At 39.2% G+C, this 25,520-nt stretch overlaps 1 protein-coding gene across 5 annotated transcripts in view; it reads right to left on the reverse strand.

Annotated features, from left to right (window-relative positions):
• The window catches only part of GXYLT1 (glucoside xylosyltransferase 1), a 47,380-nt gene extending 23,946 nt beyond the window's left edge, over window positions 1-23,434 (reverse strand). For 2 of the 5 annotated variants that reach the window (XM_027035914.2, XM_053226131.1), the window contains exons 1-4: window positions 23,071-23,434; window positions 13,859-13,951; window positions 1,864-2,035; window positions 320-445 (exon numbers count right to left, since the gene is read on the reverse strand). In XM_027035914.2, coding sequence (XP_026891715.1) covers window positions 320-445; window positions 1,864-2,035; window positions 13,859-13,951; window positions 23,071-23,291 — 612 coding nt within the window. In that variant the 5' untranslated portion in view covers window positions 23,292-23,434. The remainder of the gene's footprint in view (window positions 1-319; window positions 446-1,863; window positions 2,036-13,858; window positions 13,952-23,070) is intronic. The other 3 variants (XM_027035912.2, XM_053226132.1, XM_027035913.2) reach the window with 3 other exon arrangements.
• Window positions 23,435-25,520: the final 2,086 nt, after the last annotated feature.

Genomic DNA, 25,520 nt, shown 5'->3' on the forward strand with positions numbered 1-25,520 from the left:
GGAGCCTGCAACAGGCCTGGCTCCATTAAGATCTGATGACCTCCCTTCCTTCTTAAAAAAAAAAAACAGTCTACAGCCCCTGAATAAATTAAAATGTAAGAAACAGTATTTCAACAGAAATTACTTACATTTTTCATTTTTAACAGATGTTTTTATTGTAGCTTTTATTTGTTCTACAGGAAGTTTTTTTCCTAATGTAAAAAGGGAAAACCTACATGTGTTTGTGTTTTTTTAACTGACTTCTATGTAACTCTTCATTAACTCATGTTTGTAAAGGCAAAATTAGAAGGAAAAACAAAACACCGAAGAAAAAACTTACTGGCAAGAACAATCTCTGGGAAGCACACGGTTTAAACAGCTTTTTCCATTCCGCTGCATTCTCACTTGGAAAAGTTATTGGGTATAATGAATAATTAAATGTCTGCAGAAATGACCAGCTCTCAAGCTAAAAAATATATAAAAAAATAAGAACTCAGGTTAGATTGTTTCACTTTCAATTTTCTCTGCAAAATCATAAACCAACAGATTATTTTGAAAAGCTAAAAATTAAGATATTATATGTTAATCCTGTACACAGTTCAGAGAAAGTCAGATTCTTCTTTTCCACCATTTGTTTTATTCACAGTATTAAAATCCTAGTAACATTCTAGATCAGAGGCACAATGAAAGTTACAACAACCACAAAATCAGAAAGCTGAAAGCCTTGCAAGTTGTTCATCTACCTCATCTGACATATAAATCCCATCAATCACTAAACAAATTAAACTCAAAAAAATTAAGCCCTAATTTTATACCCAAGTATGTATAATAGGAAATATTTACACTCAAAGTCAGACCAATATGAACTGGTTAGAAAATATCTGTCCGAGGTGCCTCGGTGGTTCAGATGATTATCATCATCTTTACCACTGTCTAAGAACACAAGGTGGTGACATTTCAGGCGACTTTTCTTTCTCTTATATGTTCTTTACCCATATCTATCTGTTCTACTCTTCTTGTACAGTTATACTTTTTTTGTTGTTAAGGTTATATGGTTGCCCTGACTAAAGAGTATACTTTTAACCCTCACAAACAACTGTAACAATATAGTTACATGACTAAGTTCAGACCAATGAGACACTGGCAAGAATGTCATATGCAACTTCTGAAAAGTATTTTAAGAGGGTACGAAGGGATTGGCCTTCTTCACTCCTTTCTCCCTTGTGTTGGTTAAAATATGAGTGTGAGGGCCAAAGCTGGAGTAGCCATCTGGGACCATAAGGTAGAAGCCTTATGTCAAAATGGCTCAGCCACAAGACAGAAGAGAGTCCCGGAAGACATGGAGTTACCATATACCACAGACTGTCGACTTATATGTGAGAAAGAAAAAAACTTCTGTCTTGTTTAAGCCACTGTTAGTTTAAGTTTTCTGCCAATATAGCCACTGATTGTAACTAATATAAAACCAAAATAAAGAACTTTCTTATCAGAACAAAAAGCTGCTTCCCTCTATATTGTCAATCAAGAGCTCCCTCCCTTCAAAACAGAAATAAAATCCTTGTGCACACTGTTTGAGATACTCCCAAGCCAAACATGGGAATACAATTAAATCACAGAACTTTTCAGTCAAATCATCTTGGAGCTAAAGCCGGTGAAATAAAACCTCCATGCTTTGCAAAGGACTTGAAGTAACCTCCTTTTCAAAAACAAACGTTCCTCTTACACCTACATCTGGATTCTTAGATGGAGTGGCCGCCCCACTCTAGGAGGGCAGTTAGTTAATGAATAAATATTTTTGTTCAATGAAGGAATACAACAACATTCTATTATAATGTGACATTGAATATTCACCTCTACAGTCTTGACAAAGTCTCAAATACTTACTATGCCTTTAAAACTATCATGTAGTTGATCTTCAGCAAAAATATGGAACTGCAGCGGTCTGATGCTGAAAATGATAGCTGACTTCAACATGGTTATAGTTTCTTCCAGTCTTTCACCACAGGCAACCACAGCGAGGTGCATTCTTTGAGCAGGCTGCACTTTTAGACTATACCTAATAGAAAAGAAAACCACATTTTCCAACTGTTTTAGTACTGGGTAACATGGTAACAACATGGTATTCTGACCATGTTCAAAAACTGAAGTTTAAAATTTCTATTTAAAAAGCAAAGAGGGGCGCCTGGGTGGTGCAGTCGGTTTAGCGTCCGACTTCAGCCAGGTCACGATCTTACGGTCCGTGAGTTCGAGCCCCGCGTCAGGCTCTGGGCTGATGGCTCAGAGCCTGGAGCCTGTTTCCGATTCTGTGTCTCCCTCTCTCTCTGCCCCTCCCCCGTTCATGCTCTGTCTCTCTCTGTCCCAAAAATAAACGTTGAAAAAAAAAATTAAAAAAAAAACAATAAAAAGCAAAGAAATGGGGTGCTTGGCTGGCTCAGTCGGAAGAGCATGTGACTCTTGATCTCAAGGTTGTGAGTTCAGGCCCCACGTTGGGTGTAGATATTACTTAAAAATAAAATCTTTAAAAACAAACACAAACAAAAATAACTGAATAGCAAAGAAATGTCAAATTACAAAACAGTACAATGTTGAATCAATTATGTATTTCTATATCCTCAACCAGGCTTTCTCAGCAAATATTCCTCACTAGGAACCATAAAAACACAAAAAAATTACCACTCTTTTCAATTCTCCCAAGATTGGTACATAACTAGCACCATTCTAAATACACAAGAGAGAAGTTAATTCATTACTGAGACTGGCTGCATTAAGGGCTTAATTCTCTCAAGGAACCTGCCAATTGACAAAAGGAGCATCATTGATTGAAGGTCTTCCATTCAATTATTTTTTAGCTTTTTAATTAAAAAAAAATCTCAGGACACCTGGCTGGCTCAGTCAGTTAAAGCATCAGACTGTTAATTTCAGCTCAGGTCATGATCTCAGGGTTGTGGGATCAAGCCCAACGTTCCACACTGTGCTGAGTGTGGAGCCTGCTTGGGATTCTCTCCCTCCCCACCTTTACCCCTCTCCCCAACTTGCATTCTCTCTCTAAAATTAAAAAAAAAAAAAAAAAAAACACTTAAAAAAATCTCAAAAACATATTGCAATAGAAAGAATAAATCCTCATGCAACCATCTCCTAACTCCAACAATTACCCATTCAAATGTTATTATGTCATCTAAAGTACCCCCCACACCCCCTTTCACTAACCAACAGATCATTCTGAAGCAAACCCAAACATAAATTCATCCATATATATTTAGCTATTATATTCAATCTTCAACCATGCTAATTACATTTCCTTCATATAACTTTTTTCACTGATAGGCATTCAGTCCCATTCTCCAAATACTCAGTACCAGGTAAAAATTTCTGAGATGGCCTAAAACATACTAGCTAAACATCAGTATGTGATTTTTGAAAGGAAAGATTCCCTAAACCTAAGTTATTGGCCTAGGCTGTGTCAGACCCTACTTCAAATACAGAGCAGCACTGAACCACACCGGGCTCAAGGAAACTTTCAAAACTCTTGCACCTAAACAATGAACTAATATTAATCCACGAGTATATAACGGACAGAATTAGTTATGTGTGGCTGCACTGTCATTAAATAAATAACCTATTTACAATATTAAATACAGATCTCATCTGTAATAATGGCATGAAATAATAATTTTGGAACTGATAGTTAAAGGAAGAATGGAAGACAGCATAAAACAAAACTAATAACACATTAAGGAACATAAAGTGCAAACATTTAGAACTAAAAACATAAAACTGGCTTTAATTCAGTTCTTGCTGAGATCCTTTCTGTAAAAGGTATAAGGATTAGCAATTATATTGTTTAATGTTAATAGTTGTATGTATACATTACTGAGATCTGCAGTAGCAAGAATGAGTGACTAATCATTTTTCTTAAATTTGCAAGCAAAATTAATTGTAGTGATATTCCTTAACATAGGACTTTGGAATCTTGAGTGTTCACATGTCCATGTGCTAAAAGTGAAACAGAAGTGTTTTCTGAGGAAAATCTTGTTCTTGCTCATGGTAATCTTTCAACTGAGCAGGATATCAGAAATCAGAAAATCATACTAAGGAATAACATGAAATGCAAACAACTGACTATGTAAAACATATCTGAGTGTCAAATTCATACATCTTTTTAAAAAAATTTTTTTTAACATTTACTTATTTTTGAGAGACAGAGCATGAGCAAAGAGAGAGGGAGACACAGAATCTGAAGCAGGCTCCAGGCTCTGAGCTGTCAGCACAGAGTCTGATGTGGGGCTCAAAATGACAAACGGCAAGATCAAATTCATACATCTTAATGTTTTAACATTAAACATTTGGAATTACTTTATATTAATAGGATAAAAAATTAAGTCTGAATATATATAATGTACTCCTGCTTTTATTGTGGATCTACCCCTTCTTATTAACAAGGCTGTTTGCTAAGAGCCTGGAAATAATTAAGATAGCAGTTGAAAATGATGTTTTTCTGGACTGACCAGATTCCCAAGGCCTGAAAATGGATTCATTTCTCTTATATGGGACATTTCTCACATATGTCAGAACTGGCAACTTGCAGCCTTCAGCAGAGGAGCTGAAAAGCTTTTGAGCCCAAATATCTTCTAGAAAACACAGGGATCATTTCCTTCCCTGATCCCTTTACTGGAAGGTTCAAACATAAACTCCTCAATACCTTAGTAATTCACCCTTTGTTCCAGCTAATGGGCCAATGATTCTATAAATGAGATTCTTTAAAACAAACTGTTGGGCCACCTGGCTGGTTTAGTAGGTAGAGCATACAACTCTTGATCTCAAGGGTTGTGAGTTCAAGCCCCACATTGGGTGTAGAGATTATTTAAAAATAAAATCTTTAATAAAAACAATAATAAATTAAAATAAATATAACTGTGTTTTGGTGGTTTTCTTTTTTGAGAGAGAGAGCATGTAGGTATGTGCACACGTGAGCAGGGAAGGGCAGAAAGAAAGGGAGAGAGACAATCCCAAGGAGACCCTGCGCAGTTAGTGTGGAGGTGCACGGCTTGAACCCACAAACCACGAGAACACGTGAGCCGAAATCAAGAGTTGGATACTCGACTGACTGAGCCACCTGTACCCCTAAAAAAACTGTTTTTAAGAAAAAGAAACCTCCCCCAGAAAACTCATAAAGTTAAATATTTTTACACCACTTTGTTAATGGTATTAAATGAAGAAGTCACATAAGAAGCATTATTTACTATACCAGAAACAATGGTGATATTTCATTCTTCATCAAGGTTAACGTTATCATTAAATTAAGATATCATATTAGGTATATACTTTGTCTTTAAAATTTGTATTAATCTACCAGGAATTAAGTTTTATGAACAGCTTAAAGTAGGGAACAATTGCATAATTTTGCACATGGCTCTCCAACTGTGCAAACATCATTTGTTGCAGAGTTTCCACAATTTATCCTTTCCCCACCCACGTGCTATGCCACTTCCTTCACATATATGGTGTTAGCAATAGCATGAGTCTTTTTAAAGCTCTGTTCTTTTCCGCTGACAGCAATTGGAAAGAAGTAGTACCTCCTCCCTTGGCAGCAGCCTGTGTCTGTTTCCCTCTTCTCTGTTGAGCCCCTCAGTTTATAACCCTGAAACGCTATGCCTTGTCTATCTATAGCAAAGGTGATGTGCACCCCATTCATCTCAAAGCAGTCGAAGCCACAAGGACAAAAGTAAATGACAAGGCAATCAAGACAGACACAAAACAATTTCACAGAGCTCTAAATTATCTCATCTTCCAGATAAATGCCTCCACACAAAGATTTTAGAATTGCCAACAGGCTTGGATTGCTTAACTGGTCATAACCAGATCCCGCCTCAAAGCTAAAAGGCAAGAGATTTTTAAAAGTAAGCCATAATATTCATGTGTTGCTTTGTAGAGAATTCTCTACACACAAAGACAAGTATAATAAAACCTTTTTTTTTTAAATTTTTTTTAACTTTATTTATTTATTTTGAGAGAGAGAGAGAGACAGTGAGCAGAGTAGGGGCAGATAGAGAGGGAGACAGAGAATCCTAAGCAGGCTTCCCACTGTCAGCGCAGAGCCCGATGCAGGGCTCGAACTCCTGAACTGTGAGATCATGACCTGAGCTGAAATCAAGTCAGACACTCAACCGACTGAGCCACCCAGGCGCCCCTATAATAAAACCTTCTTAAGAAAAATAAGTCAAATGTTCTTCAAGATAAAAAAAAAACACCTCTAAAATCAGTACCAGGGATGACTCCTCCCAGGCATTTTAGCAAAGCTTATTTCAGACATACTGCCAGCACTTCTTCCATCAATTTCTATGGAAGGAGTATTGTCCATTACATTGCATTTGCTTTTTCTTACGTGTCCCTTTTTAGCAAAAGCATTATATATAGTACAGACTCTAACACCTAAAATAACAAAACAGAGCATACTTTAAAGATGTCATTGTCTACCGCCCTGTCCCTAGACCCCAAGAACAGGAAATAATTGCAACTCAAAAAAATCTAAAGTAAGCTTCCACACTAGAGGAAGGGATAACTAAAACTAAAACCTTCTAATAGGTTATAGGGAAACTGCCATTCAAATAATTTGGGTCCCAAAATGACTTGTTTCTTGAATTGATATAATCCTGTCTGTAAAAATATGCTACATTTTAATCACACCGTGAATAAAAGAAAAGTCCCTGTGGATTTAAAGAAGTATTATCCAAAAGGTCATTTTTAAGTCCAACCTATTTTTCTACAGATATATAATTAGAAGAAATTCTACAGATAATTCAAAGATAGTATCTGAGTGCTCTCAAGGCCAACTCTGGCATAACCTGAGCATCAAGAGGAATTATAACAATAATGAATAATAACACATTAAAAAATAAATCTGAGTCTAAAAAGATACTAAATAAAAGGGTCAGGGGGGAGGGGGAAACCTTTCTTTAAAAACAAATACTAGCCAAAATAAACATAAAAAAATTATTTTAAAGGGGTGCGTGGGTGGCTCATTCAGTTAAGGGTCCAACTTTGGCTCAGGTCATGATCTTGTAGTAGGTGAGTTCGAGCCCCATGTCAGGCTCTGTGCTGACAGCTCAGACCCTGGAGCCTGCTTTGGATTCTGTGTTTACCTCTCTCTCTGCCCCTTCCAGTCCCCCCCCCCCCATAAACATTTAAAAAACTATTAAAAAATACTAGCCAATAAATGTAGAAGGAAAAACAGAATTACATAAATCACTATTTTACAATCACCACTGTAAGAGATGATTTGAACAAGAATTAATGAATGCTACAACCACAAAGTATCAAGGTATTATCCCCAAACATTATAAAGGGGATAAAGATACATGTAGTAGTCTGACACCACCACCTTAACCAATTAATCAAACTGAACCAATATTAAACTTACTACAGATGCTTTCTGAGAGCATGCCCAAAGAAAAACACAGTATCTCCTATGCAGCATTCCTGACCCAAATCCTGAATCTAATAATGGGAAGACAAATAAAGGAAATCCAAATAAAGGAACATTTTACAAAACCAAAGAATATTATGTCATCAAAGATACCACGACCATCCCCCCTACTGGTCCCTAAAAAAAGCTTGGGGAACTTTTCTACAGGGAAGGAGACTAAACAGATCTCACAGCTGAATGTAGTGTATGATCCTTGACTAGGTCCTGAATTAGGAGTGGGGGAGATATAAAGTTCACTGATAGAAAAATAAGGCAATATGAATATGAATGAATATATATTCTGCCAGAGTTAAATAACTGGTAGTGATAGTTTTATTATGGTTATATTGGAGAATGTCTCTATCATGAGGTGATACATGCTGAATATTCAGGTGTATACCCTAATGACTATACCTATCTTTCAGATGATTCAGCCAAAAAAAGAAAGTGGCAAAATGTCACTAATAGATAAATACCTAGTGAATAGTATATGTGTGCTCACTATAATATTCTTATAACCTCTGTAGATTTGAAACTAATCAAAGTACGGGGCACCTGGGTGGCTCAGTGGCTCAGTGGGTTGGGCATCTGACTTTAGCTCAGGTCATGATCTCAGGGTCCTATCACTCTGTCTCTATCTCACTCATGATCTCACTCTGTCTCTATCAAAAAATGAATAAATATTTAAAAAAACTGAAACTAATCGAAGTAAAAAGTTCAGAGGGGAAATCAGAAAAAAAAAGTTAATACTTAAAGAACATGTGGGGCATCTGGGTGGCTCAGTAGGCTGAGCATCAGACCTCAGCAGAGGTCATGATCTCATGGTTTGTGAGTTCGAATTCTGCATTAGGCTGTCAGCATAGAGCCCACTTAGGATCCTCTATCCCCTTCTCTCTCTCTGCCCCTCCCCAACTCGTTCTCTCAAAAATAAATAAACATTTTAAGAAAACCACTATCTTAGATGATAAATTCTAATACAAACACTGTTAACAGATTTCTAAACCGTGGGAGTAGACTTATTTTAAGTAACATTTCTGCTATGAAAAGAACCATAATATTTTTTTTTCTTTTTTTAAATTTGGACAACACAAAAAGCTTTCAAGGTTGTTCTTCCAACCTATAAAGGGAACAATGTATAATAATATTTATACCAAGAATTAACATTACAATGAAGTATGTAAAGTCAAATAAATTAAATTTCTGATAACTATTTCCTCAAAGTAAAAAGTAACTGCTATGAAGCATCTTTAAAAACTTGCTCTTGAGGGGTGCCTGGGTGGCTCAGTCAGTTAACTTTTTTTTTTAATGTTTAATTTTGAGAGACAGAGAGAGACAGAGTATGAGCAGGGGAGGGGCAGAGAGAGGGAGACACACAATCTGAAGCAGGCTCCAGGCTCTGAGCTGTCAGCACAGAGCCCGATGCAGGCCTGAACCATGAGATCATGAACCATGGCTCATGAACCATGAGATCATGACCTAGGCCGAAGTCCGATGCTTAACCAACTGAGCCACCCAGGTGCCCCAATAAATAACTACTTTAAAGAATTATATATAATCACTTTTGAAACAAAATATAATGCTTCAAAAAATCTTCAGGGTTTTACATATAGCATAAAAAAGAAAATCTAAAAATTTAACATGAAATTTAAGTATTAATTGCTAAAATATAATTTTAAATAATCTGTACAAATATGGCTCCTAAAACTAGCATGGCCCACTCAAAGTAATACAAATAACAAAATTCATTTGTAACCATGGATTCCATAAGTTGAAAATCAATTTCCACCATAAAAATTAAGTATTTTAAAAGCTCAAGACACAAAAAAAATAGTACAATAAAACAGATTCTTTAATAATACTAAAATTAAGAGATTGCTTAGGGATGTCTGGCTGGCTCAGTAGGTAGAACATGCAACTCTTGATCTTGGGGTTGTGAGTTCAAGACCCACGTTCGGCCTAGAGGTATTTTAAAAAAAAAGGGGAGGGGGAGATCACTTAAGGAAATAACTAAAATAAAAAATGAAACTAGGAAGATATTTGTAATCAGTGGCAAAAGCAGCCTAAGAGATCATAAAATAAGCATTAAAAATGTAAGAGGTAAATATCAATACAGGAAGTATATACAACAAAAGATTAGAAAGCTAAACAAATATGGAAATATGTTCAACAAATAACAAAACATAAATCAGTAACAATCTATCATTTTACTCTAATAAATGGTAAAATTATGGGGCGCCTGGGTGGCTCAGTTGGTTAAGCTTCCATCTTGAGCTCAGGTCATGATCTCATGGTTTGGGAGTTCGAGCCCTGCATCAGGATCTCTGCTGTCAGCACAGAACCCGCTTTGGATCCTCTGTTCTCCCCTCTCCTTCTGCCCCTCCTGTGCATGCACACTCTCTCCCTCAAAAATAAATAAACATTTTTTAAAAATAGTAAAATTATAACTCCCAACGGTGTCATGGTGACACCAGCATATTCACAAAATGCTGGTGCAGGCTTAAATCCATAATTTCTAGAACACAATTAAGTAATATAATTCATTCTCTTTAATGAATATTTGAACTTCTTTCATGTGCTAGATACTGGGGATAAGCAAGAAAGCCACAGTCCTGCCCTCACACAATTTATAGCCTATTGCAAAATGAGAACTTTAAAAGAGTTAATCAGAAAGCATGGTAACTGTTTAAATAGAAAAAAAAATCAAGATTGCTAAGGAAGCTCACTATACCAACATCAAAGTTAGGGTGGAAGTGCTAGGGAAAATCACCAGTTATTTACTGGTTGCCAAGCACCTTGCTCAGTTGGGGCTTAAATGATGAACACCACGTGGTATCTATCTGCAGAGTCAACAGTCTGGAAGTGAAGATTCACAACCACAACAGATGCGAAAGTACAGTAACAAAGAGGATACCGAGAAGGGAGAAGCAGTAGGTGGGAAGGGAAACTGTTGTATAAGAAGTGACGAGCACAATAATTAAGGGAATAGGAAGCAAGAGGCTGTCAGGAGCAACAGGGTGAAAGGAGACCTGTAGAAGAGTCTGTGGACTGTGTGGACTGACATGAAGAAAGCCAGTCATAAACCAGGATACAAGACACAGATGAGGGAAGGTGTGAGAAGCCAGATCATGAACTCAGGTTTGAACAAGACAGTCTGAGGCATCCAAATCAGCAAGGCAAAAATGACCAAACTGCAGCTGGAAACAATTCTGGTGCTCAGAAAAGATTATCCTGTGACTATCCACGGAGTGAGGAAGGAAAAGAGCAGAATCTTAAGGAACATCAATGTGGAGGAGTCAGGACAGGGAGAGGAGTCCAGAAGCCGAGACCCTGGTCTTGACAGAGACTGAGAGTTGAAAGCAACAGGAAGTGGTAACCAGTATCCAAGGGACAAAAAAATGTAAGACTGGGCCCCAGAGGAACAATTCAGATGTCAGGGAGACTTCATAGTCAGTGTTGGGGGGATCATCAGGTAGCCAGTGCTGCTGAGGCAGATTGAGGGGTGAAGTTTTTATGTTGTTGTTTAAGGACATAAAGTCACTACATACTCTTCAAAGAAGTCTTGCTGGTGAAGAGAAACAGAGTAAACAAAGAATGCTTTAAGGAAAAAAGGACTGAGCACAAGCTGTTGCAGAAATGTTGTGTTTGGTTTTGTTTCAAGAACAGAAGAGACAGGAGAGGCATGAGCATGCTGACGAGCTGCTGTGTCACATTCAGTTGGTCAGGAAATAACTTAGTAGATATGAATTACTAAAAGCCAGTGCACATCAAAAGCAATTTTTCTTTTTTATGTTATTTTATGTTCACTGTGTAAATGAATTGGGAGGAAATAATCCCCCAGATAAGCTTTGACCAAAATAAAAATATGAAGAATTCCAAAGGGGAAAGTTGGGACAGGCCTGTAAAGAAAACAGTGTCAGCTAAGGGCCCACTGGTGCCTGGTAAATTTACATGTGGACCTAAGGTTGGTAGTAATGGGGAATTTCAAAGAAGTTTTACCAAATGGGCAGACAAGCTCTGAGAGTCAGGCAAAAACAAAGTGTTACTTAGAGTAAATACTGAAATGTACGGTGAGAACAATATGGAAATTATATGGCAGCTTGGCTTGTCCTGCATGTTCAAATAGAGTAAATGTGAGGGATCCTAAGTTCTAAGTAAGAAACTAAATTTCAGGGGTGCCTGGGTGGCTCAGTCGGCTGAGTGTCAGACTCTTGATTAAAGCTCAGGTCATGGGGCACCTGCGTGGCTCAGTTGGTTGAGCGTCCGACTTTGGCTCAGGTCATGATCTCACAGTTCGCGAGTTCAAGCCCCACGTCGGGCTCTGTGCTGATAGCTAAGAGCCTGGAGCCTGCTTCGGATTCTGTGTCCCCCTTTCTCTGCCCCTAACCGCTCCTGCTGTGTCTCTCAAAGATGAAAAACATTAAAAAAAAAAAAAAAAAAAAAAGTAAAGCTCAGGTCATAATCCCAGGGTCCTGGGATTGAGCCCTGCATCAGGCTCTACGCAGAGCATGAAGCCTGCTTGCGATTCTCCGTCTCTGTCTGCCCCTTCCCACCCCATGCACTCTCTTTCTCTCTCAAATAAAAATTTTTTAAAAAGAAACTAAGTTTGAGAAATTTTACCCAATGATTTGATATATAAAATAAAATGGGTAAAGATATAAGAGCATTAGGAAAATGAGTTGAAGAAGCCAAAAGAGGAGTAATAAGGCTCCAGGATTCAGACTAGATCAACTTCCCTGGTGTACTCTTGCTGTCAGTGGAGGAGAAGGGAAGATTATTACTCATGTTGTAACTTACAAAAGGACCTGGGTTGTGTAAATCAGGGTATACAGAAGTTTTCTAGCTCACCCAGCTTCCAGAGTGAGCAGATTTATGTCATAAGTCAAGATAGCAAAGTCGTGGGGGTCAGTACTCCATTCATTAGCAAATTTTTATAAGATTGAAAAATATGGAGCTCCAATTCTCCAAAATTATGAACAAGGTGAAGGGTGATATTATCTTTAGTTTTTTAATGTTTATTTATTTATTTTTGAGAGAGAGAGGCAGAGAGAGAGGGAGACAGAAAATCCGAAGCAGGCACAGAGCCTGATGCGGGGCTTGAACTCACGATGGTGAGGTCATGACCTGAGCCAAAAGCAAGAGTCAGATGCTTAACCAACTGAGCCACCCAGGCACTCCAATATCATCTTTCAAAAGTTAGTTTTTAAAAGTTTTAATAATCTGATTTGACTGACTCATATTAGAATTTCAATCACCCACTCTTTTCCATAGCAAGGAGATGTAATTAAAATAATGGATTTCAGTGATTCCTTCCTGGTTGTTCATGGAATGTATAATGTATTAGGAATACAAGAATATAAAAATATATATTACTAATATATACTAAGAATGCAGTTCTTCCCACCTAGAATACTTTACCTCCTGTCCTGAGCCTGGCTAACTTCCATGTTCCTCATGCAATCGCTCCCAACAGGAAGCTTTCCCTGATGCATTAAGATGATCCCACCTGATGAGTCACCCATTTCTCCCATTATCACAGCTATAACATGTCAACCCTTTATCTTAATCTCAGGTTTACTAGCGTGAAGCTCCTGTCAGAATGCAAGCTCCAGGAGGATGGAGCCACATTAATTAAATTCAGAGTCTGGTTCTTACTACCTGGCACCGTGCCTAGCAAATAGTATGAGTAGAATTAAAATTTAAATGAATCATAAAGACAATAAAAACAGGTGGATCACAAAGAAATTTTACTGTTAGTAAGGGCATCTCAGGCTCCTGCCTCAGTGTCTCCTGGGGAGACAGCCCATTCCTATCAACACTTCTTTCACTAACAGAGCAGAATCTAAGGCCTTCATCATCCAGAGACATGCACAAAGCCAAACTACTCTGACAAACTACATTGACAAACATGCAAGGTCAATAAACAATGTCATATCAAAACTTACTCCTTCATTAAACATTTATTTTTATCCTCTCATTCGTCAATATTCAATCTCTTTGCTAATAACCAATGTAATCCTTCCCTAGTTGTCCCCATCCACCTACAAAACGTTTTTTCAGCATACCATCTTTAAAGTAGAAAAATGTCATATATATGGCTGTAAATGTCAATGGAAGTCTATCTTTATCACCTGTTTAATACTTTTGTCACCCAGTTACCTAAAATTAGATCACAAGTGCTCCTAAGAACACCTAAAGAAAAGTTAGAGCATTTTATACACAGTATGTACTAAAAATGAGTGATAACAACTACAAAGTAGGGAAAATAGAAAACCCAAACAGAATATGAATTATTTGCTTATATGACAATATTAGATTACAGGAAAAGAAACATTTTTATGTCCTATTACAGTAAAAAATTTACTATGTACTATCTAATCTTACCTACACTGATCTACCAATTAAATATTAGATGCCTACCTAAAAGCCGCTTCCCAAAAGCAGTTCATTCCACAAACATCAGAGGGCAGCATCCAATAGGGATTCCAGTAACACAGAGAGAAATCTTTACACCTAACAGAGTAAGACAGAAATAAAGTCCTATGTGAGTATTTCGATTTAAAACTAACAAGGAATTTACTTAAAAACACAATAACTTACTGTTCTATTTTCAGCAACAAAACTGCAAATCCAATTTTGCAAATTCATTATGGCTAAAGTAACTTGAGGAGTTTGGAAATTTCTCCCTTACTCAGGTACCATTATTTTAAAAAGGACTTTAAAACTTTTAGGTAGAATACATTGCAGACTGAAAAACCATTCCTTATCAGGAACACTCCTAACATATTAAAATCCCCTCCTCAGATAACAGAAAATATGGGAATACTCCTAAAATTTCATTTGTGTACTACACAAGATCCCCCCAGAATAAAATCCTTTTCAGCTAAACAAAATATTTGCTTATCCTGAAGCCACATTAAAATGCCACAGAGACAGAAAGGGAAGAGAGGATCTTTGAAGGCTTTTAAATTAATCTTCAATTCAAGTTAGTTATATGGTGTTTTAAACTGAAAAAAATAAGAAATCACGCTGGAAGTGGCACCTGGGTGGCTCAGTCGGTTAATCGTCCGACTCTTGATTTCAGTTCAGGTCATGATGTCATGATTCATGGAATCAAGCCCTGCATCAGGCTCTGCACTGACAGCACGGAGCCTGCTAGGGATTCTGTCTCTCCTTCTCTCTCTGCCCCTCCCCCTCTCTCCCTCTCAAAATAAATAAATAAACATTAAAAAAAAAAATCAAGCTGACATCCATGGCTCAGTTTCATTATCTATATCATCTTCGTTCTACTATATTACACAAGCTAAACTGAAGTTATAAGTACAGTCTTTCTGCTTAGACTGCAGGTCAGAGCTAAACAACAACAGCTACAACACCACACGTTACAAAAAGTATGTTTTTTTTTATTGTTACTCTTTTCCAAAACAATAGTTTCATTTGAAATTCACTGCAATGTGAGGCCTGCGTACTAAAGCAAGTATGAAATCAGGGTGAGTCTCTAAACCAGGTCATTTCATGCCGCCTCACCATGTAACTTTGTTTTCTATCGCTATAAATTCAATTATAGGTTACTGTCTTTACAGCAAAAGATGAAATTTCAGTTTGCAAAGATCTCTGATCACACCTCTCACAAATGCCAACAGTCTAGGGCAGGGGATCTCAAACCCAGGCTGCACAGGGAAACCACCCAGAGAGCCCCATACCAGACCCATTAAATCAGAATATCTGAGAACAGGGTGGGGCACAGATAGTTTTTAAAATGCCGCCTCAATAATTCTGTATACTCCTGCATAAAAACCTCCAGTTGGAATTTTAAAATCAATGGAAAAAAATTACATTGTAATTTGGTTTACCTTTACAGAGACACCATTTTCAAGCCCAACATATCTTAATTTAAAAGGCTGCAAAAGCAGGAAATAAAAGAAAAAAGAAAATATATGCAGACCAATAAAACCCACGAACGTCTGTCCCCTCCCAGGAACAGTTATGTATTTTTTAAGTCTTGCCTTTCCATATGAGACACAGGCTCAGTGGTGGTGTTAACAACAGAGTTCTTTTCAGAGTCAAGTGCTTTCACATCCACTTAAGCCTCACAACAAACTTGTTCAAACAGATATCTCCATCTTTCAGAAACAGGCATTATCACTGCTTTCTTTAAACAAATCCACAATTTACTCAGACTCAACACCTACAGTGCACCTTTGTTTCAGGAAGGACATAACTAATCTGGCTATTCCATGTCCTCCTGTTAAACCTTACAAGAGTAGAAAATGGAAATGAAAAATGGAAATGGAAAATTAAGTCTCAAGAAAAATAACTCCCCAATTAAATTCTTCCATAAAAATGATCCACTGAAATTATGTAATAATACCATTTTCTGCCTCCGGTTGCACTCTTCAACCTCTGAGACCTAGGCAACCACAATATCTATCTTTGGTCTCTATAGATTTGCCTGTTATGAATATTTCATGTACATGAAATCATACAATATGTGGTCTCTCAAGTTTGACTTCTTTCAGTCTGACTCGAATATTTTCAAGGCTCATCTACTATAGCATTTATCAGTACACTTCAATACTTTTTATGCCCTAATAATGGATGGATATGCCACATTTTGTTTAGTCATTCATCAGTTTATAGACATTTGGGTTGTTTTCCATCTTTTGGCCATTACAAATAATGATGCTATAAACATTCATTTACAATTTTTCTCTGAACATATGTTTTCAATTCTCTTGCATATACACCTACAAAGGGAATTGCTAGATCATGTAATCACTCTAAAGTAATTAATGCAGATGAAACTGCAGGGAAAATTATCAAGTTTTAGGTAAGTTTCTTGACCATAACTCAATGTCTGAAAACACAGTTTAGGGATATCTTCCTGTCTTTCTTTAATGGAAATATAAAAATATGCACTAGGGAGTATACATGCCTCTTACTATTTAAAAAAATCATAAAACACTAATGTGCTACTGGCAAGAGGTAGCATAATTTAATGTTTCTTATTTCTCAAACTTACATTCTCTCACTTATGAAAAAATAGTCAAAGATTAAAATAGAGAGTAGAAACTCATTACGTACCAGCAACTGTTATTACAAGCAAAAATTAGAAAAAAACAACTACTGTGGAGACAGATAGCAACTGTACTTTAGGCCACAAAAAAATAATATTAAAAAATACTGGGAAAGAAAAGGTAGTTATCCATGTTCTAATTATTAGCTGCTTTTGCTTTTATTCCTTAAAATTATTGAAAATGAAATATCAGAAATACAGTTCAATTTTCAAAGAGGTAATTCAACTGAATAATTTTAATGGGGCAAAACTGTTAAGTTGAATTAAGTGGGTATGTCTTCAGTAAACAGTGACATCCAAAATCAATGAAGTCCATAAAAGCAAATCTCCTTCATTGTAGTATAAGTTGAAATAAACTTTACTATGACTCCTCCTCAAATTTCATACAGTGTAATGTTTCTAGTTCCAGGTGGCTTGTCTCCAAAGTGATGAAAGGGTAGCACAAGGGAAATTTGTGGTAATAACAGTCCAGTATCCTGACTGTGTGGGTGGTTACACGAATTTACATATGTGATAAAACTGCATGAAACTACACATACATACACGAACACCTGTAAAACTGATGATATCTGAATATAGTCTATGGGCTGTACAATGTCAATTTCTGGGGTTACAATATTGTACTATATTGAAACACATATATTCCAGTTGTATTAGTATTGTACTATGCTCACAGAGATTAAGATCCCACTATTAGGGGAAATGGAGTGACTGATACAAGGGTATCTCTGCAATTTCCTGTGAAATAATATTTATTTTAAAAGTTAAAAGATAGAGGCGCCTGGGTGGGTCAGTCGGTTGAGTGTCTGGCTTCAGCTCAGGTCATGATCTCACAATTTGTGGGTTCAAGCCCTGCATCGGGCTCTGTGCTGACAGCTTACAGCCTGAAGCCTGCTTCAAATTCTGTGTCTCTCTCTCTGCTCCTCCCCTGCTCATGCTCTGTCTCTCTCTCTCCTTCAAAAATAAATAAAAATATTAAAAAAATATTTTTTAAAATAAAAAGGATCAAAAACAAAATTCCCCAAAATTTCAGTACTTGAAGAGCTGAGACATTTCATGCTTGGGATTAAGCAGAGCATTTAATTAATTATATAATACTCTCCACAGTAACAGTTCTCAAACTTGAAGTTTCCTTAAATCTAGTAAGAGAAGGTCTTCTATAATTTTAAACTGGAAAAGGTATTTTTCATTTCAAAATGTCCATGATAGTCTTGAGGCTTTAGTGAAAACCATGTACACCTTACAGTCAGGGATAAGTTTGGGCATATCCAGCAAAAGAATGTGAAAGTCTGAACGAAATACTGTGAGCCACCCATGAAATTTCAAGGCACAGATACCTGCTCTAGGACTGTGGCAAGAGAAACAGAGATGCTCGTGACCACATTAGAGGAGACCATTCCCATGATACTGACAAATCAGCATTACTTGAAGATCAGTGCCTGGGTCACTCATTTTCAACTAAAAATTGCCTCCAGACAACAATGTCTAGCTATGTCAGGTCTTTATCTCAAATCTCTAATTTCATGAATACTCAATGTGAAAAGGACTGCTTATATACAAATGGCAATGAACAATTACTTATCCATTTCAAAAGTAGGTTAGCTTCCCATTGTACCCAACCCCCTCCTGGGGGGGTGGGGGGGACTGGGTTAAGGATTTAAAATTTTTTTTAATTTATTTGAGAGAGAGAGAGAGAGTGCGCGCGAGCACATGAGCTCTCAGAGGGGTGGGGTGGGGGGAAGAGAGAGAGAGAGAGAGAGAGAGGAGAGAGAGGGAGAGGGAAAGAGAATTTTAAACAGGCTCCATGCTGTGTGGAGCCCCACGCAGGGCTCAGTCCCACAGTGCTGGGATCATGATCTAAACTGAAATCAAGAGTTAGACGATCAACTGAGCGTTTTAATCCACCCCTGGATTAAAAGATTTAATTGTTATAGGGCACTGGGTGGCTTAGTCGGTTGAGCATCAGACTTCAGCTGAGGTCATGATCTCACAGTTCATGGGTTCGAGACCCATGTCTGGCTTTGCACTGACAGCACAGAGCCTGCTTCAGATTCTCCCTCTCCTTCTCCCTCTGCCCCTCCCCTGCTCATGCTCGCTCCCTCTCTCTCAAAAATAAACATTTTAACAAATTTAAATGTTAAAAAAAGGGGGGGAAACTCCCCAGTAGAAAGTTTTTCTATGCATGACAAAAATGAAAATGATAAAGAACTGCCAATTTGAATACACAGAAATGCCAATACACTGAAAAACAGGTTAAGTCAATATGTGGGGGGAAGTATTTCCAACAGGAACAACACAGATAATAACCTTAATGTGTTAAAACAGGATTCCTAAATCAAAAAGTACACATTTTTTGTTGTTAGACTAATCAGTTTCCCCTCCAAAAGCACAGACCATTATTTTAATTAATTACTAGTCAGGTTTGTGCTAAGCACTTCACAGCCATGTGAAGTATGATCGCCAATGAACTAAAACACAAGTGCAACGTACTGTTTTTATAGAAGATGAAGGTGGCTTTAGTAAGTAATTTGTTTCACTATTCACTGTCTGAACTCCTCTCTTCAAAAATGACTGCAGAGAAGAAGGAAAAAAAATTCTGTACTAAAAATAGAGGGTCAAACCATTCTCAGCTAAATTAGTGGTTCTTAATATTTGGTTTTGTAACAATAACCTGGGGCACATATCTAAAATACAGATTCCCAGACCCCACTAACAGGTATTCTGGTTTAAACAGGTCTGGACTGGGGCCTGAGGACAGGATTTTCCCAGAAGTCAGAAAAAAAATTTTTTTAATGATTAAAATTTAAATGATTGGGGGGCACCTAGGTGGCTCAGTCAGTTAAGCATCTGACTTGGTTTTGGCTCAGGTCATGATCTCAGCCTGTGTCAGGCTCTGAGCTGAGCATGGAGCTTGCCTGGATTCTCTCTCTTCCTCTCTCTCCCCCTCCCCTGCTCTCACACTCTCGTTCTCTCTCAAAATAAATTAATAAACATTAAAAAGGAAAATGGATTCTATTCTTAAAAAAAATTTTAAATGACTGAAACCATCAGCATATTAGGTACGGTTTTACTGTGCCAGGTACCATACTCAGTAACCTATTCCAACTACTTCATTTCAATTCTCACAAACAATCCAGTATCACAGATTCTCTTATCTCTAATCTAACTGATGAGGAAATATATTCAAGGTTCATACAGCTAAGCATGTGGCAACGCTGGAGTCTGGCTCCAAAGCCCTAAAGATGCTTAGTATATCCTACTAGTATTCACAAGACCCAGCAAAAATGAGAACTCGATGGCCTAACCAGATCTGAAAGAGTGAGGGGACTATATACCAACAGAATGACGGGTCCAGAAATGGTTCTCACTCAAATGTTTACTAGTTTTTTGATTCCCCCCCCTTCACACCACCACACAGCCACAATAAGATGAGATCTTGATGATCACCCTCAAGACTTATCAGCGAAATGTGAGAATTTAATCACTCTGAGTAAAGTCACAAAATAGACTAATCCCCTCTACGGAAGTCCTGATGTCTGATAATAATAATGGCTTTACATTGAATACCTTAGCAAGAGTCCGTCAGTATCGAACAGCTTGACAGAGTTTCTCTATGTGGCAGAGCCTCTGCCTAGCCAGCATTCCCCTCTTGTAAGACACCACTCATCTCCACCACTCACGTTATCCTGTCCACCACAAGGATGTGCAAATGACACAGACCCTGAGAATCAGAGATCCCCATCCTAGACAACACTGACTTGTTCCTGGATGGACATGTGATACAAACAAATCCAGAGCCTTTTCCTAGAAATCACCAGAAAATCTAAAGCCTCTTCCTGGAAATTTTTGAAATTCCTAGAATTTTGAAATTTCCTAGAAAATCCGGAGCCTTTTCCTAGAAATTTTTGAGATTTGAGAAGAAACACCCCAAAGAAAGAGCTCATGAATAAAGCCTTTCTACAGTGAAGAAAATAAGAGTCCTAGTCCTTAAGGTCCCTGGAGCTGCCCGGGCATTTCCTTTCATTTTTCCTCCTGCCAGCAACCCACATAAGCCAATAAATAACTGTTTTGCTTAAGTTGGTTGTACTGGATTTTAATCACTGACAACTAAGGATTCTATTACAAATTAAGGTAAGTTATTACCTACATTTTACAGGTGAGAAAACTGAAATAGAGAGGTGGTCAAGGTTTCACAGCAGAGTATGAACACAGGTTTGTCTGACTCTAAGACCTGCACATTTTCTAAATACCAAAATAATGGATTCAAACCAGATACATTAATTAATAGATTTCACTGAAAACCTGTTCTTATCATTTCAGAAATTTTACTTGGAGAACTTGGAAGGACCCTTCCAAGTACTTTATTGTCATGGAATTTGTGCAATGAATACTCTCCATAAGATCTGAGCAGTAAAACCTACTGGATATAACCTAGACCCCATGTTTGTTGTTTTAATGTTTGTTTATTTTTGAAAGAGAACGCAAGCAGTGGAGGGGCAGAGAGACAGGGGGACAGAGGATCCAAAGCAGGCTCTGTACTGACAGCAGAGAGCACGATTCAGGGCTGGAACTCACGAACCATGAGATCAGGACCTGAGCCTAAGTCAGACGCTCAACCTACTAAGCTATCCAGGCGCCCCTAAATCCCATATTTCAAATGAATGAGGGAAATTAATAGTTTCAGTCTTGCAGGTAAGACTGCTTCAAAACAGTAAGACTGCAATGACAATCGAGTCCTACCAAATAAAAATGTTGCTTGCCTCACACCCCATTTTCCACTGATGAAAGACTATTCAGACTAGATTCTTATCACAGACAGAAACTTTACAGAAAGAGCACTGAAGGATCAAAGAATACAATTCTGGTCCAATTGCTGATGCCTTCTGGACCTTGGTCAAATGATTCACACACAAGAAGAGAGGTTAAAGATGGACACTTACTCTTTATCCTGTGGTAGTCAAAAAGTTGGCCAAACTCTATGAGAAATCTTTAAAAATGTAGGAGGGCCGGGGTGGCTCAGGTCCTGATCTCGTGGTTCATGGGTTCAAGCCCTGCATCCGGCTCTGTGCCAACAGCTCAGAACCTGGAGCCTGCTTCCGATTCTGTGTCTCCCTCCCTCTCTCTCTCTCTCTCTCTCTGCCCCTCCCCAACTTGTGCTCTGTGCAGTGTCTCTCTCAAAAATAAATAAACATTAAAAAAAATTTTTTTAGATAAGTAGTATCTAAAATGAAGAACCCGGATCTAAGAATTCTCCAGCCTCACGTTGGGTGTAGAGACTGTCCAATTTCATACAGTGTTTTGATTAAAATGTTGTTTCCTTACAATTCTACCCAATACAGAAATAATTTTAAGTGCTTCACAATCACATAATAGACCATGAACAGCTTTTCATGAGCCTCATTTTTCATGAGCTCACTCAGGTCGTCACTCACTGCCTCTCCCACACCTGACTGGAAGCAGTTCTGCTTTTATGAATAGTCAGGAATTAGCCAGACTGTAATCAAATCATTGGGTACAAAACATGACAATCCTGCTTTCCCATGCTGCTCCTCTGCCCAAACGTCCTTTCATTTTGAAAGGGGCCATCAACTCTCAGAAGAATGTTAAACAGCCTGCAGCAGACCTGCACTCCTTCGTCTCACCAACACTGTGCTTTCCCGTATCAAAGCAGCCTTTGCCTCTTATTAAGGGAGCATTGAGTCCTTCCCAGATTCCCAGAGAGGTGCTCACAAATAAAGAAGCCTATTTTTCAAGGAAGTGCAAACGCTCAGATTTTGTTAAGCATTCATAGTGCGTCGCATTCTTTCTTCCTTTAAATCTCACGGTGATTCCACCTCTGGCAGTGATTTGTGCAAATCCACGTAAGTCACTATGCTTCTTTTTAAACACCGATTTTTAGAGAAAGATATCCCATCCCACAAAACACGTGAGCATATTAAGCATCGCTGATTTTTCTTAACTGGCTGTAAGTTTCAGAACAGACCGATTGCTTCCTAAAGAAAAATTCAAACTACGCATAAAAGCTCTGTCCAGATTTCACTAACTGACTAATAATGAAAATGTAGGCGTTAACACACAAAAATTGGACGCCCCATTCAAGAGAAGGGGAAAAAATTGAACTAGGGCGCCAGCCTGATGTTTAAATATCTCAACTTGAACTCCATGGAAACAAGAGGGAATTCCCACTAGCCAAACAGCAAGAAGGCTTTTGTGGAGCACCTTTTACTTTCAAAGAATTCTTTAAGGAAAAAAAAAAGCAACTGTCAATTAAAAGTTGAAAATTAATTTCTATCTGCTTTAAAGGCGCATAAGGCATGGGTCAGAGGGCAAACACAAAGAGCATGGGGTGCTCTCCGGCGGAGCTACCCCCGGATGGAGGGGAAGGAGGGAAATGAGAGACGGGGTCACGGACGGCGGCAAAGCGGGAGGCGCGGGCCCGGGGACGGGTGGCGCGGGACTGACCGGGGAGCTGTCCGGGCCAGGCCAAGCCCCGCGTCCCGGCGCCCGCCGCTCCTCCCTTCCCGGCCTCGGCCCCCAGACCGGGAACAGCCCGTACCTGTCTGACCGGCCGGGATGCGCTGCGGGGCCCGCGCTGCCCACCCCTCTCGCGCCGCCGCGTCCGCCGCCCGCGAGCCAGGAAGCCGCTGCGGCCTGCGGCTTCCCGCCACCGCCGCCCGCTCCTTCCTCCAGGGACACGGCGAGCTGGCTGAAGGCGTAGAGGAGCGAGCAGAAGCCGCAGGCCAGGCACAGCACCACGATGCGCAGGTAGCGCCGCATCGCCCCGGACCCGCGCCTCAGCCACCTCAGCCACCGCAGCCGCCGCAGCCGCCGCAGCCGCCGCGCCGCACCGCGCCCGCCCGGCGAACTGGAGCGAAGGGAACAGCACGGCGCAGCCGCGGCCACAAGTTCCTCCTCCGCCGCGGCCTCGTGCCCGCCCCTCCTTCCTTCTTTTCCCCCCCTCTCGCCCCGCCCAACCACCTTCGTCGGCGGGCTGACAGCCCGCCGCTAGCCTGACCCCGCCTCCGCCGCCGTGGGCCCCTCCCAGGGGGTGGTGGGGAGCTGGTAGCTGCGGAACGCGCAGGCGCAATGAGTGGGCGAGACCTTGGCGCTCTGGAGTCCGAGGGGAACACAGAAGAAATGCAGAGCAGGTAAATCCTGCCCCTGGTGGCTCCAAACCGAAGAGGAGAGGTGTGGCAAAATAAACGAGGCGCTGGAGATAGCTGACCCAAATTCAGATTATGGTTCTAACACATAGTAGTTTGTGACATTGAGCAACTTAAAGTCTCTTGAGCATGTTTCTTCATCTCTAAAACGGAGATCATATCCTCATGATAGGGTGGTGGCAAAGATTAAACTGCTTAACGCACGAAAAACGCCTTGCACCTGGAAGGCATTTATTTAAGCCATTTTTCAGTTCCATCTTCCTCAGCAGGGACTTCCCCAGCCTCTAAGTTTCTTTAATACTGTACGAGCCATTTTCATCCAGATATTTAATTACGTCGTAATGCTGTTGAGTATGCATATCCTGCCTCCCAGTGAACTTGTTACGGGCATGTTCGGCTGAGGTGCTCTCTATTGCATCTTTTTTTCACCTTCTTTACAACTCATCATTTGCATGTCCGTAGCAATTAATATTCTCCCTAAAGGGCTTTCTCTTTAGCTTTCCATTTCTTCTCCCTCTTCTTCAGCCATATAAACACTCCATTCATTTGTTGAACATTTATAAAGCATCACTATGTGCCAAGCGCTATGCCTTGGGGTATAAAGGTATAAAGACACCTAGCTGGGCATAGGGTGGGACAGTAAATAAGTTCGTAAGTAAGTGGGACTTAAGTGTCAATAAGGGACAATGAGTAAATATGTGGGACTTATAAATATGTGTACTACTAGAATACAGACATTAGGATATAAGCCTGTAAAGGTGTGGGCAAACACAGAAAGAAGCCATCAGTTCTACTGAGGGCATGCTCAAAAGACACTTCATAGTAAAAATGGACCCAGAGTCTTGGGTGGGGTAAGGGAAGGAATTGCAGGCTGAGGTATCAATGAAACAGGTTCTTGTGTCTGGGAAGCTGAGAAGTTCGATACCACCAGCTAAGTGAATGCAAGGGAGGGTATGATGAGTGATAAGACTGTTGAAGGGGCCGGATATTTGAGTGCCTTGTTTAGTATGCCAAGAAGTTTGAACTTAATCTAGCAGAGTGGGTGAACCACTGAAGGGTTTTTAAGTTAGGAAGTAACATGATCACATTTGCCTTTTAGAGAGCAGGTTCTGGCCTCAGTGTGGAGGCTGGGACAGAAATTGAGATTGGAGCCAGAAAGCAGTGCCAAAAAGTGAGGGAAAGGAAGCTGGCTTTAAACACACACACACACACACACACACACACACACACACACACACACACACACCTCGTGGAGAAAAATCATGCTGTTAAACTGTTCAAATTGCATTTGGAGCTTTGAAGAGTTTGGCCATGAGAATCAAAGTGGGGAAATGCTGTGTAATTTAACACTAGTTCTCCATTTGGAATCCCTACACAAAACACTGCTGGCTCTGTGACCATGGAAAGGCACTAAAGAAATTTAAGCCTCAGTTTCCTCTATAAAGATGAAATTTCTTGCCTTACCTGACAAAAAAATGAAAACTAGCATGCTATCAAGATGTGTAAGTAGAATTAAAACATACACTTATTCATTCAGTAAACATTTATTGAATATATTCTACATGCCAGACAAGGGGCTAAAATGTACTGCCCTCGAAGGGATGACAGGCAAGTAAAAATGATGACAATAATAAATTAATCCTTCTACTACACCTTACAATTCTTAGAGAAATAAAGATAAACTCAACGAAGTACAAAGATGGATCGCAAAAGCATTTGTAAGAATGGAAAATAGATTTTGAGAGAGAAAACTAAAGGTTATATTACCAAGAAACTAGAGTAAGAGCTAGTACTCAAATAGATCAAGGATGTTTAAAGAGATGCCTACCACAATTGTTCTCTA

This window comes from Acinonyx jubatus, chromosome B4 (assembly GCF_027475565.1).
Source record: "Acinonyx jubatus isolate Ajub_Pintada_27869175 chromosome B4, VMU_Ajub_asm_v1.0, whole genome shotgun sequence".
In the NCBI taxonomy this organism is placed as follows: domain Eukaryota; kingdom Metazoa; phylum Chordata; class Mammalia; order Carnivora; family Felidae; genus Acinonyx; species Acinonyx jubatus.